The following is a 15,583-nucleotide window of genomic DNA, read 5'->3' as shown; positions in this document are numbered from 1 at the left end:
TGAGCAAACTGAAGAGGCATCATGCATCGCCATTTCAAGAACAAGTTGGGAAAGGCATTTTGAACACCATTTTCGACACTCCCCCCCACCTCTGCCCTTTCCCCCCCGGGAAGAAAACAAAACCAAAGAAACTTCTTTGATTCAGATTTACGGACTCCACATACTGACCTTCAGGTCCCTGTGAACTATGCCATTTAGGTGACAATGATTTACACTCTCTAGAATCTGTTGTATACAATGACTGCAAAGAAACAAGGCAGAATGGAAGGGAGAACATTTTAAAGGCACATAATCACACTGGATACAAAATAAGATGAAGGTTCAAACGAAACAAAACAAACGGACAAAATTATATTTATCCACACTGCTCAGCTTTACACTGGGAATACATAAGGCCGAAGAAAGCTAATTCCGATCTTTACTAAAATGACATCCAACATAGAATCTGTGACATATTCAGACAAAACAATTTAAGCTGTGTTTCTTCTTGTTAGTGTACAGATTGAGTCAATCTGTTATAGAAGTCGGGATCTCCATATTCAGGAAGAAAATTTGATGTTTAATTCCCAAAATGTCCTGGGAAGATTATCTAGAGCCATAATATCTCCACGGGTTTGTCATACACAATCTAAACTGTTTAAGATCTGAGGTCACAATTAAATATGTTGAAACGAGAGGGTAAACACAGATGAAGTGGTAGGTGAAAGAGGGATTTAAAAGAAAGGAGAGACACATGTACCGGTGATTTAGAAGGGGTGCCTCCTGTGTAACACAGGGATAAGAAAATAAGTACAAGCTACAAGAGGATGGGGAGGGGGTGGGGGAAGATCGAGAGCTGACCCATGACATAAAATAAACCCCTTTCACAGTAAGGAGAGTCCAGGGAAGGGCTAAGGCGCTTTCAAATAACTTTAAGATCCCCTGGGAACAGGTAATTTGCTAAGTCCATTTCCATACCTTTTAGCAAAGGAAGTTTAACTTATTATCATGTTAAAATGCACCACTAATGCTATTCTTATTAGAAGCTTACTGATACCAAATCAACGGCTAATTAAATTAGAGAGAAGAAATTTTTGACTGTCAGCAGCAAGAGCCTGACAAGCTGCCATCTGACACACGACAAGGCAGAACACATACTGACAAGTCTTGTACGTATTTATGGTGCAGTTCAAACCCGAGTACAAACAGAAGTGCATTAGCTGAATCACTGGAAAAGTACATAACCTGACAAAGACAATTTCAGTCACTTGGTGTGTAACATCATGGTACTTACTCTAAGGGAAAGTACACTTGGTGTGTAACATCATGGTACTCTACCAGAAAGTACTGAACTGAAAATAAGCAATCACTGTCTAATGTTTAACAATACATACACCAAAATGCCCATGACGATTGTGATTTTTTGATACCAAACCTATTGATATGGCTACTGAAACAGACTCAAACTGGAGGTGTCAACTGCATAGCTCCCTGGATTATTCCTCATAATTTTTTTTTAACTCTGTGGTTCTTATTTTATAATGTGAAATCCACATAGTCTTTTTGGAACATTTATGTTTTGTCTAACCATAAAAATAACTTACTTGACTTATGGCTAAAATTAAGAAACAATGATTCATATTAAATTAATTTCACTACCCTTTATTAGTGAGGGTGGATTTCATGCCCAAGTTCTTGAGGGCTAATGAGAAAACAAAGCTTGAAAATGTGAAAAGATAGGCTCTTAGTGCTAATATCTGGGTATAGAATTATTCTTGATTTCTGGTGGGACCTCTATCCTAAAAACTATTCCATAACTAATTCCTCAACTAATATACACCTACATGTGATGTGGCCCAACCTGTGGATTTTGTCTTGCTTTCTATACTGTTTGCCAACCTCCGTCTCTATCTCACTTCAACCACAAGTTTTCAAACAAAACATGTTTCTCTTACTTAGAAAGGCAAAGTAGATAAAATTTCCTTTAGAAATATTTTTACTTTTTAGATTGATTTACTTATTTTATGTGTATGAAGATTTGTCTGCATGTGCTCATGTGTGTTTGGTGCCCACAGAGGTCAGAAGGAGGCATCAAATCTCTGTTAAGTGGAGTTTGGGGTGGTTGTAGGCCACCATGTGGGCTCTGGAAACCAATCATGGCACCTCTTCAAGAGCAGCAAATGCTCTTAATTGCTAAACTCTGTAGAGATATTTCCTTTTAATTTTAATAAAAAAGCTTTCCCGAAGTCCAGAGAGTAAAAGAATCATACTGATTAGCCTTACAGACCAGGCAGTGGTGGCACACACTTTAATCCCAGTAGCCACACTAGTTTGCATAAAAACCAGGTGGCAGCAAAGCATGCTTTTAATCCCAGCACTAGAGAGAAATAAAAGAGAGGATACAGCTTGCACACACAGTCTTATTCTGAGATTCTCGGAGGTAGGATCGCCATTTTGGATGGAGGTAGAGGTAGTAGTCATTGATTGGTTGTTCTGCATTTCTGACCTTCAGGTTGAACCCCAGTTTCTGTCTCACAGGTTTTACTAATCATGCTACAAACCTTCACTTCAATTGATTCTCTAATTAAAATTATTGGTTCTGCCTGGCAAATGGGCAAAAGCTATTCTAGAACTGCCCTAGGTTCCTTTTCTAGGAATAAGTATGAGGATTTGAGTATATTAAGTAACTAAGCATTTAATCAACATAGCACAGTCAAACAGAATTTTCTACTTGACTTTGACAGCAACACAAATGCTACAGATTAAAGTGTAGTCATGTACAGTCAAATGTACAGAATACCATAAACATTGGTATTATTCCATGAAAATGTAGTGGCATAAAATCAAGAAAAATTAGAAAGTGAAAGCGGAGCCTTTTGGAAAGTAATTTCTTTATGTCTGCTTTTAGTTTAAGGCAGTGTTTCAATTCTACAGTGCAGGCTGGCCTGGAATTCTTGACCTTCCAGCCTCCATATCCAAAGAGCTAGGGTTACAGGCAGGTACCACACTTAGTTGAAAGGTGAGCTTTTACGTACCATGTGATACTCAATATCAGCTGGGTATCACTGAGGCTCCCTACAACTTGGGGAAGCCTGGAGAGCAGTAGAGGTGGGGCAGACGGCCTATGATTTAACTTTCTTAGTATCAATTGTGTTATGGCAAGTTAATTGTTCTTCATCAAGTTTTCAACATAGTAAAAATTATAGAATACAGAAGGAAAATTAACATCACCAAGTCTAAATATGTCTAGGTATGTAGATTAATGCTATTTTACTCCAAAAAAAATTTTTTGAATAATCCAGGGAACTTAAAATTAGATAAAATTCCTGGCCCTTTATAAAATTTCCATGAAAATTTCGCTAATTAGTTAATTCAGGAAGTTACTTGTGAACCCTCAGAAATAGAAAAAGAGATGCTTTGCACATCAGCATCCCAAAGGTTCTAATGAAACCTCCAAAAGCGTTACATGCTAATATTATTATTAGCATACCCATAAAGGTGCCACTGAGACCACCTGCAGTCTCTTTCTCTTTGCTGACTAGACCTGCTCTGCACTGTGGAGCTTCCTGCGGTGACAGAAACTCTCTGTTCCGCTCCCACTCCACAGTTACTGTGGCTATTAAGCCATCACAACATGGAAGCTCAAGTGGAAATTGATTAAAAATAAGATTTAAAACATTTACAACAGACCTATAGTTTTTCCTTTTTCTGAAAATCATCCTGGAAATCTTTAGAGGAGAGAAACGTCCCCGATGAAGGGCTCATCATAACGAGAATCCAAGGTGGTGATATTAAGATTCTCATAATGGCTGGGTCATGATGTACGCAAATCTCCACATCTGTATATAGAACAAGTGTCAGTGATGGAGGGTGAGCTTTATCTTGCTCAGAGCAAGCCACTTACCTGGCATCAGCTTCGCTGTAGTACTCTCGTGCCACTATGTCTTCAAAGAGTTCACCTCCAGTCACTCTGGGATAACAAGAGGAACACATTTCAAATAAAAGGAAGAAAAGAAATGGGCATCAGTAAGTTTCTAATGTTTATACAGAATTTTTTCCATGTATTATTTTTCAATACTAAGTTAAACCAAACTATTTTAAAACAGTATGGTATTTAGTTTCCTAGTACTCCGACTTGTGTTATCAATAGGTCTAGAGTTTATTTCTAAAAACAAACAGCAAAATCTTCTACATAAAAGGGTTTCTAAGAAATTTTTCATTTTCGTTTCAGAGATATCATTTGAGGTCCATCAATAATATATGGCATACCCTAGCACCATTTTATGAAGAAAAAGATATACACATGGATGCTACATAGGGTAAAAGAAACTCTGAAGGCCACAATTGTTATCTCTTTAGGGTTTTTTGGTGTATAATTAATCCTTATATTTTCCCTTTGGAAAGATGCACGAAGAAATAATTTTCTAATAAGTATGGGATCATAAAACATGGATAAATAAGCTGTACTTATAGTATTATGTTGAATCAAGGTCATTTCTTAGTATTAGAAATAGATTCCCCTGTTTAATACAACAAACATTACCATATGTGTGTATGTGTGCACATACATATTTTCATGTTGCAGGTAAATTCTAGAAGAAAAATTCTTACCAGTAAAAGGGCACCCATTTAAATTGTGTGGAGAAGACAAGGCAAGTTGCCTTCCCAAGCCCATCGGCTAAATCATTCTTATTTGCAAAAACCAGTGAAGATATCTATCTAGGAAAAAGCATTATCTCATATCAATATGAATTCATTTACTACTGTTGAGACAGGTCTTCTAATAATATTTATGCATGACTCCTTCCTCTATTACATTGTGTCTGGGTTTGAAGAGAAGATTCCAGTTTGGGGGTACCTTGCTGTAAATAATATTTGTGGAACTGGTATCTTTTCAGACTGTGTCACAAGGTGTGAAAAGCCTTAGGCTAGCTTATAAAGCTTCACAATTGAGGTAGTCAGGTTCATTCTTGATAAAACAGAAGCCAGTGACTACAGGGCATACGGCATGGAACAGATCACATACTGCACAGCTCGGCTCCCAGCCACTGCCCAGCACAGCCTTTCCAGTAAAGACACTGTCAATCATGGGCTTACAACCTTTGGAAAGGTATCGACTGAGGGCATCAAGTCGTGTGCATGATCTTAGAGCCTAATAATACACTTCCTTTTGTTCTCTCCATTGCCTGCTTGGACTGGGACATAACTGAAGGACTGTACTCTCCGGGTAGCAGCATCAATACTGTAAAGACAGGGCAGTAAAGTCTGCCTGCGTATCTAACACTTGTGTAACTTTCTCCCCTCTTCACAGCATTCTGAATTCTTAAAAGTCTTGTAATGTGAGTGCTATTTTTTTTTCTTGATCACTATTTTCACAGAAAAAGTATACGGAAATTGATTATGTAAATTTATACGTTGTTTTTTCCCCCTTGAAACAATGGTACATGTAATTTAATTCACTAACATACTTATTTATCTCTCTGCTAGAATCTTTAATAATGCAATTAAAATGTGCCATAGATAAAATTTATATAAAATGATCAGACACAAAAGCACTTCTTGCAAATCTTTTACTGTTGTAAATTAAGACTTTGTGAACTTTCTTCCTGCATTACGATCAAGGATAATATAATTATTGTGCTTTTATTTCTATTTTTCTGTCTATGCTTACAACTTGATGGTTAAAGCGCTCACTAAACACTCGTTAGAAAATCTAGGAGGTGGTAGTATAACGCAGTGGTGAGACACATGCTCAGCATGTGTGGAGGCCTGGGTTCAGAAAGGAAAAGATAAAAGACAAGAAGCACAAACAAACTGAAACGTTTGTTTCTGTTAATAAAATCTATCCAATATTTGTTACATTAGTACCCTTCAAAATTAACACAAAATGCCTGTTTAATTAAAAACTATTTGAATAATAATTAAATCAGCTAACTGAGTTAGAAGGACACTATCTGTGCCAATAACTGTAAGTCAGTCCATTGCATGGGCTTAGGAAATGGGGTAATGGCATCATTATACACTAAAGGTTGGCTATGTATTTGCAATGGATTTTATTTATTAAGGGATCTGTACTTAAGGGGGGATATTAAAGAGTCAGAGGAGCTGACACCCTGGTAATCTTTGGTGACAGCTTTAAGCAGTTAGAGTTTTTTTCAGAACTGAAGAATGTTTGTGAGGGGTGCTGGGATATAGATACAAATGCAGCTCCCTGCCCATGCTATGTGTGCATTCCACTGCTATTATTATTATCTCCTCTGTCAGATGCTGAGCTTTTTGAGTTTAGATCTTAGAGTTAGCTATCTTGGACAGCATTCTTTCTCAGCTTTCCACACTCCTTTGCACTACTTAAAATATTTTTCTGTCAATGAAACCACATGATTCTTTCAGCATCATGCATGACAGATATCGACAAAACAGTAAGGGAGTTATAATGAAGTGTCCTGTCCTGAAGAGAAACTGTTGTCATACTCACATCACTGATTAATGAAGCACTAAATTAAGCTATTGAAGTTTTGAAAATTTTTAGGGAGACATGTAAGATTTCATAATGCCACAAATTAAATCAGTGCCATAAATAAACTGCTAGATTAATTAACCAATTAGACATTTGTGAATAAAATAATGCCAGAGTTCTGCTATGATCTGAAGCTTATCAATTATAGGCTTGAATCACTAATAACTGTTTATAAATCTTAAAAATAGGAAGACTTACAGAGAAAAAGGATAATTTACTTCTCAAAATAGGAGGTTCTGTATACAAAAAAGATAAATATTTGCTATTTGTGTTTTTATAGTGATTTTGATTCATGCTATTCAGAATTAATTTTTCTTTTGTTTCTAGTCTATATATTGCCCTAGAAATCATCAGAAGTAATTTTATTTTGACATAACATTTCATGAATAATATGGCTTTGACAACAAGATTAGATATTGGTACAGATCAAGGTGGGGTCCCACAAGATAAAGTGATCCAAAAAGCAGAGTTGGAGATCAGAACTGGTTCCCATTGTGGTAGAGGGAAAGCCAGAAGTCTTGAGCTAGAGTTCAAAAACAGGAAGTAACATCAGGGTCCAGTTATGCATAGGGAAGAGATCAGCCCATTGGACTGTGAATAGAGTTGGAGAACAGTCAGTGGTCAGACTAAAGCTGATGAGAGTTTATTTCATGTGTCTGTTCCCAACATGGCAAGACTGTCAGCCCAGCCCCCACACTGAGTGCCAGCAACACTACAGTATCATGTAGTAACCAATGTGTTAATCCCACCTAATCCCAGTTACCTCAAAGGTCCCCCGAGAACCTCCAAAGAAGCACTGAGCAAAGGAAGCAAAGTCTGAGGAGATTCAATAGGAAAGGTAAGATCTAAGATGTTGACTAAGTCCAGTCAAACATTGGAATAAGAATCTTTTAGGCAGAGCATGGAAAGGAGACATGGTAAATTCAGCATTGTACATAGTGTCTCGCTAGCCTTTAGAGGTAGCTTAATAAACATTTACTGAAAGTTGCAGATTATAAAAAAAAGTCAGTGGACAGAAACCAGTACTTTTTCTACATGCCAATAATAAATATAGTAAGAATGAAATCAAGAAAAGAATGCCATTCATAATAGCCTTACTCTCTGAAAAGATAATTCAAATAGAAAACAACAAAAGCTACAAACATTCCAAACTTATCTAGAAATAAATTCAACCAAAGAGATGAAGGATTTCTACACAACATTATAGAGCACTTCAGAAAGCAATTGAAGAGGACACTAGAAGATGGAGCGACATCCCATGTTTGTGGGTTGGAATAATTAATGTTGTGTAAAAAGTTACATTCATTACTCAAAGTGATCTATAGATTAAATGCAATCAGAATTTCTACAAAACTCTTTACAGCAGGAGACAAGATAACCTCAACATTCACAAGGAAGCACAAGAGACCTCAAATAGAAAAAAATAACCCTGAAGAGGGGGAAGCAATGTGAGAAGTATCATAATACTAGACTAAAAATTATACTACAGAGTCATAGTAGAAAACATCAGGGTACTGGCACAAGTTAAGGCAGGTAGTAGATCAAATGAATGAAATAGAGTGCTCAGAAATGAGCCGCATTGCTGCAGTTTTCTAACTGTTGGTGGGAGCACTCAAACCATTCATTAGAGAGGAGAAAGACTCTTCAGTAGACTGGAAAGTTGAGATCTCTACCTCCTAACCAGCATAAAAATCCACTCACACAAAATGGATCAAAGTCCTTAACGTTAGACTTGAAACTCTGAATCTATTAGTAACAACACTTTCATATACAGGAATAGACAACAACATTCAGAATAAGAGGCAAAAACCTCAGATAATAACAGCAAGAGTTGACAACGGGGATGGTTGTGAAATTTCAAACCTTCCACACAGCAAAGAAAACAAGTGCCAGAATGAACAGGCAGCTGATCAAATGGGAGAAAACTTGTGGCAACTATCAACTATCCATCTGACTAGGGATCAATATCCAGCATATGTAAAATCAAACACCTAAGACACAAATAATTCAATCAATGAATGAAAAACTGAGTTGATCAGGGAATTCTCAAAAGAAGGACAAATGGACAATAAATGTGTTCAAGAAATAATACCTTTAGCCATGAAGGAAATGCAAATAAAGTTACAGGGAAGGATGGGGGAGCTGGCCCCGTGGCTCACTTGATAAGGTGTTTGTCTTGCAAATATGTGGAAAAGATTTCCATCCTAAGAACCCACTTATAATCTCAGAACTTGGGAGGCAGAGACAGGCCAGAGAGGATGGACTTGAGACACTGGCCTATTTGCTGTTCACTGGGCCACTTGAGTTTGTCTTCTGGTCAGAAGCATACAGGCCCGCCCTTGCACATCTGTGCCCATGCACAGCCACACCTCCACTGACATTCCCTCTCATTCTAGTTAGAATGGCTATCATAAAAACCATTGTATGTGGCTCCAAACCAGTTTCTACTTGAAGGCAGTTGTCACATGTCCCATGTATTATACTTTGTAAATGTACTTCTCAAGAAATATTTTGGACTATAAAATGAACATTGTAAATTAGTCCAGCAATTGTGTGGATGAGTATGGAAGTTCCTGAGAAAATGAAAAGCAAGTCTACTGTATAATGTAGCTAGCTCATTCTTAGGTATATACCCAAAAGAATAAAAATCACAGACACAACTTGTTTAATGCTACAATATTCACAATAGATAAGACATGGAATCAGCCTATATGTCTGTCAAGAGATGAATAATGGAGAAACACACACACACACACTCGCGCATGCGTGTGTGCACACAGGCATGCACACATGACCAAATATTATTCAGTCATGAATAAAAATGGAATTAAGTAACTTGCAGGAAAATGGATAGAATTGGAGGCCATATTGAGCAAAATAAACCAGAATCAGACAAGTATTTCGAGTTTTCTCTCAAAGTTCATCTATGAACAAGTCATGTCTGACTATAAATGCAGGAATTATTTGTTCTATTCAACACTACTATAATTATAAATATGTTGACCAGCCCTGCCACCTGGGTACCCTGTTCCTTAAAGAGATAAGCTCCACCCACTCCCAATCTACCCCTGTCCAAGGCAAGCTGATCTTGCCTCTCTTCCTCTCTCCTTTTCCCTCCCCCCTCTCATCTCTTTTTGTTTTTTCATGACAGATTTCTCTGTAGCTTTGGAGCCTGTCCTGGAACTAGCTCTTGTAGACCAGGCTGGTCTCGAACTCACAAAGATCTGCCTGCCTCTGCCTCCCAAGTGCTAAGATTAAAGCATCACCTTTTTCTCTCTGTGTCCATTCTTGTTCTGAAGAGGAAGCCTCTGCCTCCCTTCTTCCTCCTTCCTCTTTCCTCTCTCTCCCTGTCCCCCTCTTTTTCTCTCCCACACCACAGCCCCTCTCTGCCCCTCCTACTCACTCTCTCTTTCTTTTTCTCTCCCATCCCCGTAACCCCTACTCTCCCACACCCTCCCAATACCTACTAAACAAAACTGCCCACCAGCTGCTATCTCTTATCTATTGTGGGACCCGCTAGGGACACCCACAACATAAATTATAACATTAGTGCGTGACTCAGTCAGGCTCTCTCTTGTTTCCTCCCACCCACAAGCTGAGACACACTGGGATCCTGCTACTCCACACCACACTGGCTGTAAGATCCTCCCCCTTCCCTGGCCATGTTCCATAATTGAGGATCCACCTGGGCAGTTTGTGCCAATCATGTCCAGTCTTCCCTTTAGTCTCTGGGATGCCAACACTACTGGATTAAGACCTTCTACTGGAATCATGGAAAACTGTGCCACTCCAACCCCTCAAAAAAAATCAAAGCCAAATAGCCATAGCACCTTGTCAGCTGATGGGCACCTTGCCTTCTGCCAGTGTCTGCCTTTCATCCCCAGTGCAAAATCCAGCATACTGAGCCTGTCTGGGGCAGGATACTCACCCCCCCCCCGCAACCTGTAAAGGCTCCTTTTCCCTCTCCTGTTCCTCTCTCTCCTATCCTGCCTCTACAACCGCTGCTACAGCACCATCTAGCCCAGAGAGTGGGTCCTTGTTCCCACCCCACTGGGGCTGATGGCACTTGAAAGTTTCCTGTCTACTTCATGTATAGAAGAATGTGTGAATGGTGTGGCCACATGGATGTGACTCTGTTTTAAATGTATGTTCTATGTGTCATATATGTCTCTCTTGTTATTTCTATCTGTTTAAAATCCCTGCGGTTTTTCTGTGCTTTCCATAACGTGACTGCTGCTATCTTTATTAGTGGTAACAATTCCCGTAGTTCCTCCATGCCTTGGGCCATGTGACCTCACCACCATCTTTGTTAGGGGCAACTGCCACTATTTTGTTTGAGTTTAAGAAAGGAAGGAGCCACAGACTTGTGAGTTTCTGCCCCTAGCCAAAGGATGCCTGCAGCCAGCTTACCTGCTAACAGGCAACTACACTCCTGTAGTGGTTTATCTGCCCCTTAGCTACATCTACATGACCAGCCACCAGCTACCTTTAAGTCATCAGCTCTGCTGTTAAAAATTACCTTTATGCTCTTTTACATACGGTGTCTTTGCATAATGGTCTGCCTTGGCAGGGCCCGCTAAGGCATCCAATACATGCAGAGACCCACCTCTGCAGTGAACCTGCTCTCCCCAACCTGCAATGAACCTACAGCCTTTCCTGTAAGCTGTTCTTCTCTATTGTCAGTTCTATTGTTACACTTCTATTGCAAACAGCTTTTTCTTCTTTGTCCTGCACAACTATAAATCTCACCTGTTATGTTAAAAACCCGTACAGTCAAGCTTGAACCCAGCTCTCCAGGCAGATCCTATACCGTAGTCATAACTTATATTTACCTGATAAACAGCCCTCAAGTGCTCAGAGATCTGGGGAATATGACATTTCAATGTTTAATCATTGAAAGACTTTTTATAACAGAGAGACAGGTTGGCTCCTAGCAGCAGCACCCCATTTCCTCCAAAGAAGACAGAAGACAGATGGGCACAGAACAACATCCATCCACAATTTGCTTCAGCAAGTGAAAGCACTAACCACTGAACAGCCTTTCATCCAAACTGCTAAAGATATCCAGTGGACAAAGGAGAAGTGGAACAGACTGCCTGGCTGCTCAGTGCAAGGTAGGCTTGTCTTCCTACTGATTTCTAACCCACAGGATCTTCTGAAGCCTGGCAGGCCCACCACTAACAGCCAAAAGCAATTGTAGTACTAAGGCCCCTGCCGCAACAACCATGGAGGACCCTCAGGAGTAGCTCTAGGTAGCCAACTGAGTGAGTTCTCTGTCATTTTTTAAATTAAAAACTCAAGTAGAATTTTATCCTTCTTAAAGATCTCTGATGCAGTTTGACAGCTGAGAGGTCTTGCCATTTTTAAGAAGGACAACATCACGAAACAGAGTTTAGCATAACTTCTTACCATGTTTCAATAAAAGGTGTTTTAAGATGCTCAAAACAAGAAGGTGTTTTAATGTATACAAATGCAAGTTATTAAGGTGTGTACCTGCAAGTTATAAAGGTCTGACAAATGCAAGTTACCACATTTCTCTCTCATTATGATGCCATTCATAGTCTTAACATCAATAAAATACTGATGAGTAGTTAATCTAAGTCTGGCAGAGTACTACTACTACTACAAGATCAAGACTTTAAATTATCCTTCGTCATTTTCTAAAGATACTTTTCATTGTGCAAAAATATCTGTCACAGTCATTTTGGCTGCTATAGATACAATGCATGTGTCTAAAACTTATGTTTTCACAAACTCAAAGAATTTTTGTCTTGTAAAGGGACAGGGTACCCAGCTGACAGGCCAGGCCAGCATAATTATAATTATAACATTTCCATCTTTTTCTTGTGATAAAAAGGCAAGGAGCTAAGCATGGCAGATTAAGGAGATAAGGATTATCTTATAGTTAAAGGATTCACCTTAAACAGCTCATCCCTCTCTCAATTCCATGGTTCTGACACCCTCCTCTTCAATTACCAAGACCTAAGGAAAACTTGTTTTCTCCCTAACCTTAACCTTGTCCTCTGCTCTGCCAACAGACACTGGAAAGTTCCACAGCACAAATCCTGGACAGGAGTGAAGCAACCAGATATCCCAGAACATGACCAGCATCCCAGCTTTCTCAGGTCCCCCCAAGAATTTGATGCCTACAAGTCAGCAGGAAGCAGTCTCGAGAACTTGATGCCCTTATCTCCTTAATCTGCCATGCTTAGCTCCTTGCCTTTTTATCACAAGAAAGAGATGGGAATGTTATAATTATAATTATGCTGGCCTGTCCTGTCACCTGGGTACCCTGTCCCTTTACAAGACTACAAGACAAGCTGTGTCTACTCAAAATCTCCCACTTCCTGCCAAGGCAAGCTGATCCTGCCTCTCTTCCTTTCTCTTTATTTCTCTGTCCATTCTTCTGAAGAGATAGCCTCTGCCTCCCTCTTTCCCCCCTTCTTTCCTCTTTCCTCTCTCTCTCTCTCTCTGTTTCTCTCTCTGTCTCTGTCTCTGTCTCTCTCTCTCTCTCTTCCCCCCATATCCCCTATCCTCCCATGCCCTCTCAATACCCACTAAATAAAACTGTCCACCAGACACGGCCTCCAATCCACTGTGGGACCTGACAGGGTCACCCATACCAAAAATTGTATCAAATAAAGGATACATCCTTAGATTAGAGATTGAGGTGAAAAAAAAAAAAACCAAACATGTTCTATGATGGTGGGAAGAAAACCGGCTGCTTATATTTAATTTCTTAATGAATGGAAGCCATGTCTCTTTTAATATGACCCAATACAGAAAGTGAGAAAATTTTTATACTCAATGACTCTTTGAAACTTGGCCTATTTCGTGTGTTTAGAAAATTTCAACATTCTGGGTCAACAATCAGAATTTCCACATGTATCATGCAATATCACTAGCTAAGGCCAGAATCAAATGTGCCAGCCTATACTATATTAGCTGCAGGAGTAGGTGTGTGAGTACCACACAAGCCAAGTGGGAAGGTATTGAACATGTAGCTCTAGCTTCATAGCCAATACCTTCTCCAGCTAAGATCAGCTAAGTTATTTAATATTTGAATACCCAGCATTCTACGATACCTCAGAGGTAGTAGGTTACCAGAGGGTGTCCAGATAAATGCTCATGATGGACGTTAAATAGGGTGATGAAAATCAAGAAGGCCACAGAGACAGCATGGAGACATGGTTCAGAGGTCAAGAACGCATATTAATCTAGCAGAGGACCTGAGTTCAGGTCCCAGAGCCTATGCTCTCTCATGGCCATCTCTAACTGTAGCTCCAGGGACACTGATTTCTCCAGCCTCTGAGGGCATCTGCATTCAGGTATACATGCTCCCACACAGACACACGTATGCATAATTAACACTAATAAAATAAACCTTTTTAAAAAGGCCACAGGTGTTCTTTAATAACCCAACTACATTTTTACTGATCATTGTATGGTACAAAGATCTTAGTCTGCTGAGTCAGACTAAGAATCACAGCAGACATGATGTAATTAAGGCACAGGCCCTCTAAGCCAGGCCTTACCAAGAACCATTTCTCATGGAACAGAATCAGCAAATAGGCTAACACACAACTCCATCCACTTTTCATTGAGTTCCACTAGTGGGCCAGTGGGATGGCACAGCTGATGAATGCCTACATTTACTATCAAAACTGATGGTCTGAGTTCAATGCCTGGAGCCCACATGCTAGGGAGCACCATCTTTCAGAAGTTGTTCTCGCACTTCCAAATGAGTGACACACAAATTAAAAAGAAAAATAGCTCCAAGAATAATTTAGTTCTGTGTCCCCAGCTCATCAATATATAACTCTAGCCCTGCCCCGGAATTTTTTGATGAGCCCAAGGATGCTCACGGAAGCAGCCAAAGTGTTCTTTCTCTGGGAACACAGAATTTGAAAATTAGTGCTCTTAGTTTAAGCTAGGGAGCGGATCAGTCAATAACATGATTGGTGCACAAGCATAAGGATAAGACACTTATGGAAAAACACAACCACCACAACAGCAACAAGCGGAGGCATTTCTGTGGTGTAGGGGAAGCGTCTGTACGGTGTGAGTCATTCACAGACGCTTTCACAAATCTTCATAGAAATCTTAGTATTGAATTTAGAGCTGTTATGCATTGAAGACTAAGTAGACCATGTTTTCTCAGAATGTAGCACGTCCTCTTTTGACAATCTATTCAGATATTACCTCCTAGGGACCCTGTGAGTTATAACTATATTTCATCCTCTTAGCTCAACTTATCCAAATCCTGCTGGACTCATGAACATGGATGAAGCGATACAAAAACACACAACATTTTGCAGGAAGACCCAACAGTTGATATGAGAACACGTGTGTTATGATGTAAAATATAAAAACCACATCAATAAACACTGACAGTCTATCCAGGGCACCAAGCTCCCATGGGTCCTTCGGATGTCTAGTCCTGAAGTGAAAGCCGCTCTCACACTAAAAGGAGGGAGACACTCCTGACCAGGTGAAGGATCTGCCTGAGGAGTGTGGTACAGTCTCGGCTCTAAATTGCACATCAATGATCTTCCATTAAAATAAGGTGAGACAATATGAGAAAGAACCGAGCTGGGGAAGATGGTTGACTGGTAAAGGACTTGCCGAACAAGCATGAGGACTTGAGTGTGAATCCCCAGCACCCACAGAAAGAAAGTCAGACATGGAATATGCATGTGTAACCCCAGAACTGAGGGGTAGAGGCAGGAGGATCTCTGTGACTTGCATGCTGTCCAGTCTAGACAAAATAGTGAACTCCCAGCACTAAGTCCATTGAGAAAGCCTGTCTCAAGAAATAAGGTGAAAAAGACATTGAGGAAAAAAGCCAACATCAACCTTTGACCTTCAAATACCAGCATGGGTGAGCATGCACATGTGAGCATGCAAACACCACATACATGCAAATACCACACACACCCAACACATATCACAAAAATAAAGAGGAAGGGGAGAAGGCAGAGATGATGACTTTACTGGTTTTTAATCTAGATGATCTATAAAGACAAGCTGAACTTTTATAGTCACAACTTCCTACTTCATTTACCCAAGTCAACTGCACATACTATT

At 39.7% G+C, this 15,583-nt stretch overlaps 1 protein-coding gene across 2 annotated transcripts in view; it reads right to left on the bottom strand.

Moving 5' to 3' along the window:
* Camk2d (calcium/calmodulin dependent protein kinase II delta) overlaps window positions 1–15,583 on the bottom strand; it is a 253,170-nt gene that overhangs the window by 77,679 nt on the left and 159,908 nt on the right. For both annotated transcript variants that reach the window (XM_038311055.2, XM_038311054.2), the window contains exons 5-6: window positions 3,884–3,949; window positions 169–241 (exon numbers count right to left, since the gene is read on the bottom strand). In XM_038311055.2, coding sequence (XP_038166983.1) covers window positions 169–241; window positions 3,884–3,949 — 139 coding nt within the window. The remainder of the gene's footprint in view (window positions 1–168; window positions 242–3,883; window positions 3,950–15,583) is intronic.

Source organism: Arvicola amphibius, chromosome 14, assembly GCF_903992535.2.
Source record: "Arvicola amphibius chromosome 14, mArvAmp1.2, whole genome shotgun sequence".
NCBI lineage: Eukaryota > Metazoa > Chordata > Mammalia > Rodentia > Cricetidae > Arvicola > Arvicola amphibius.
Note: the sequence above shows the minus strand (reverse complement) of the source record. Positions and strands in the feature narration are given on the sequence as shown.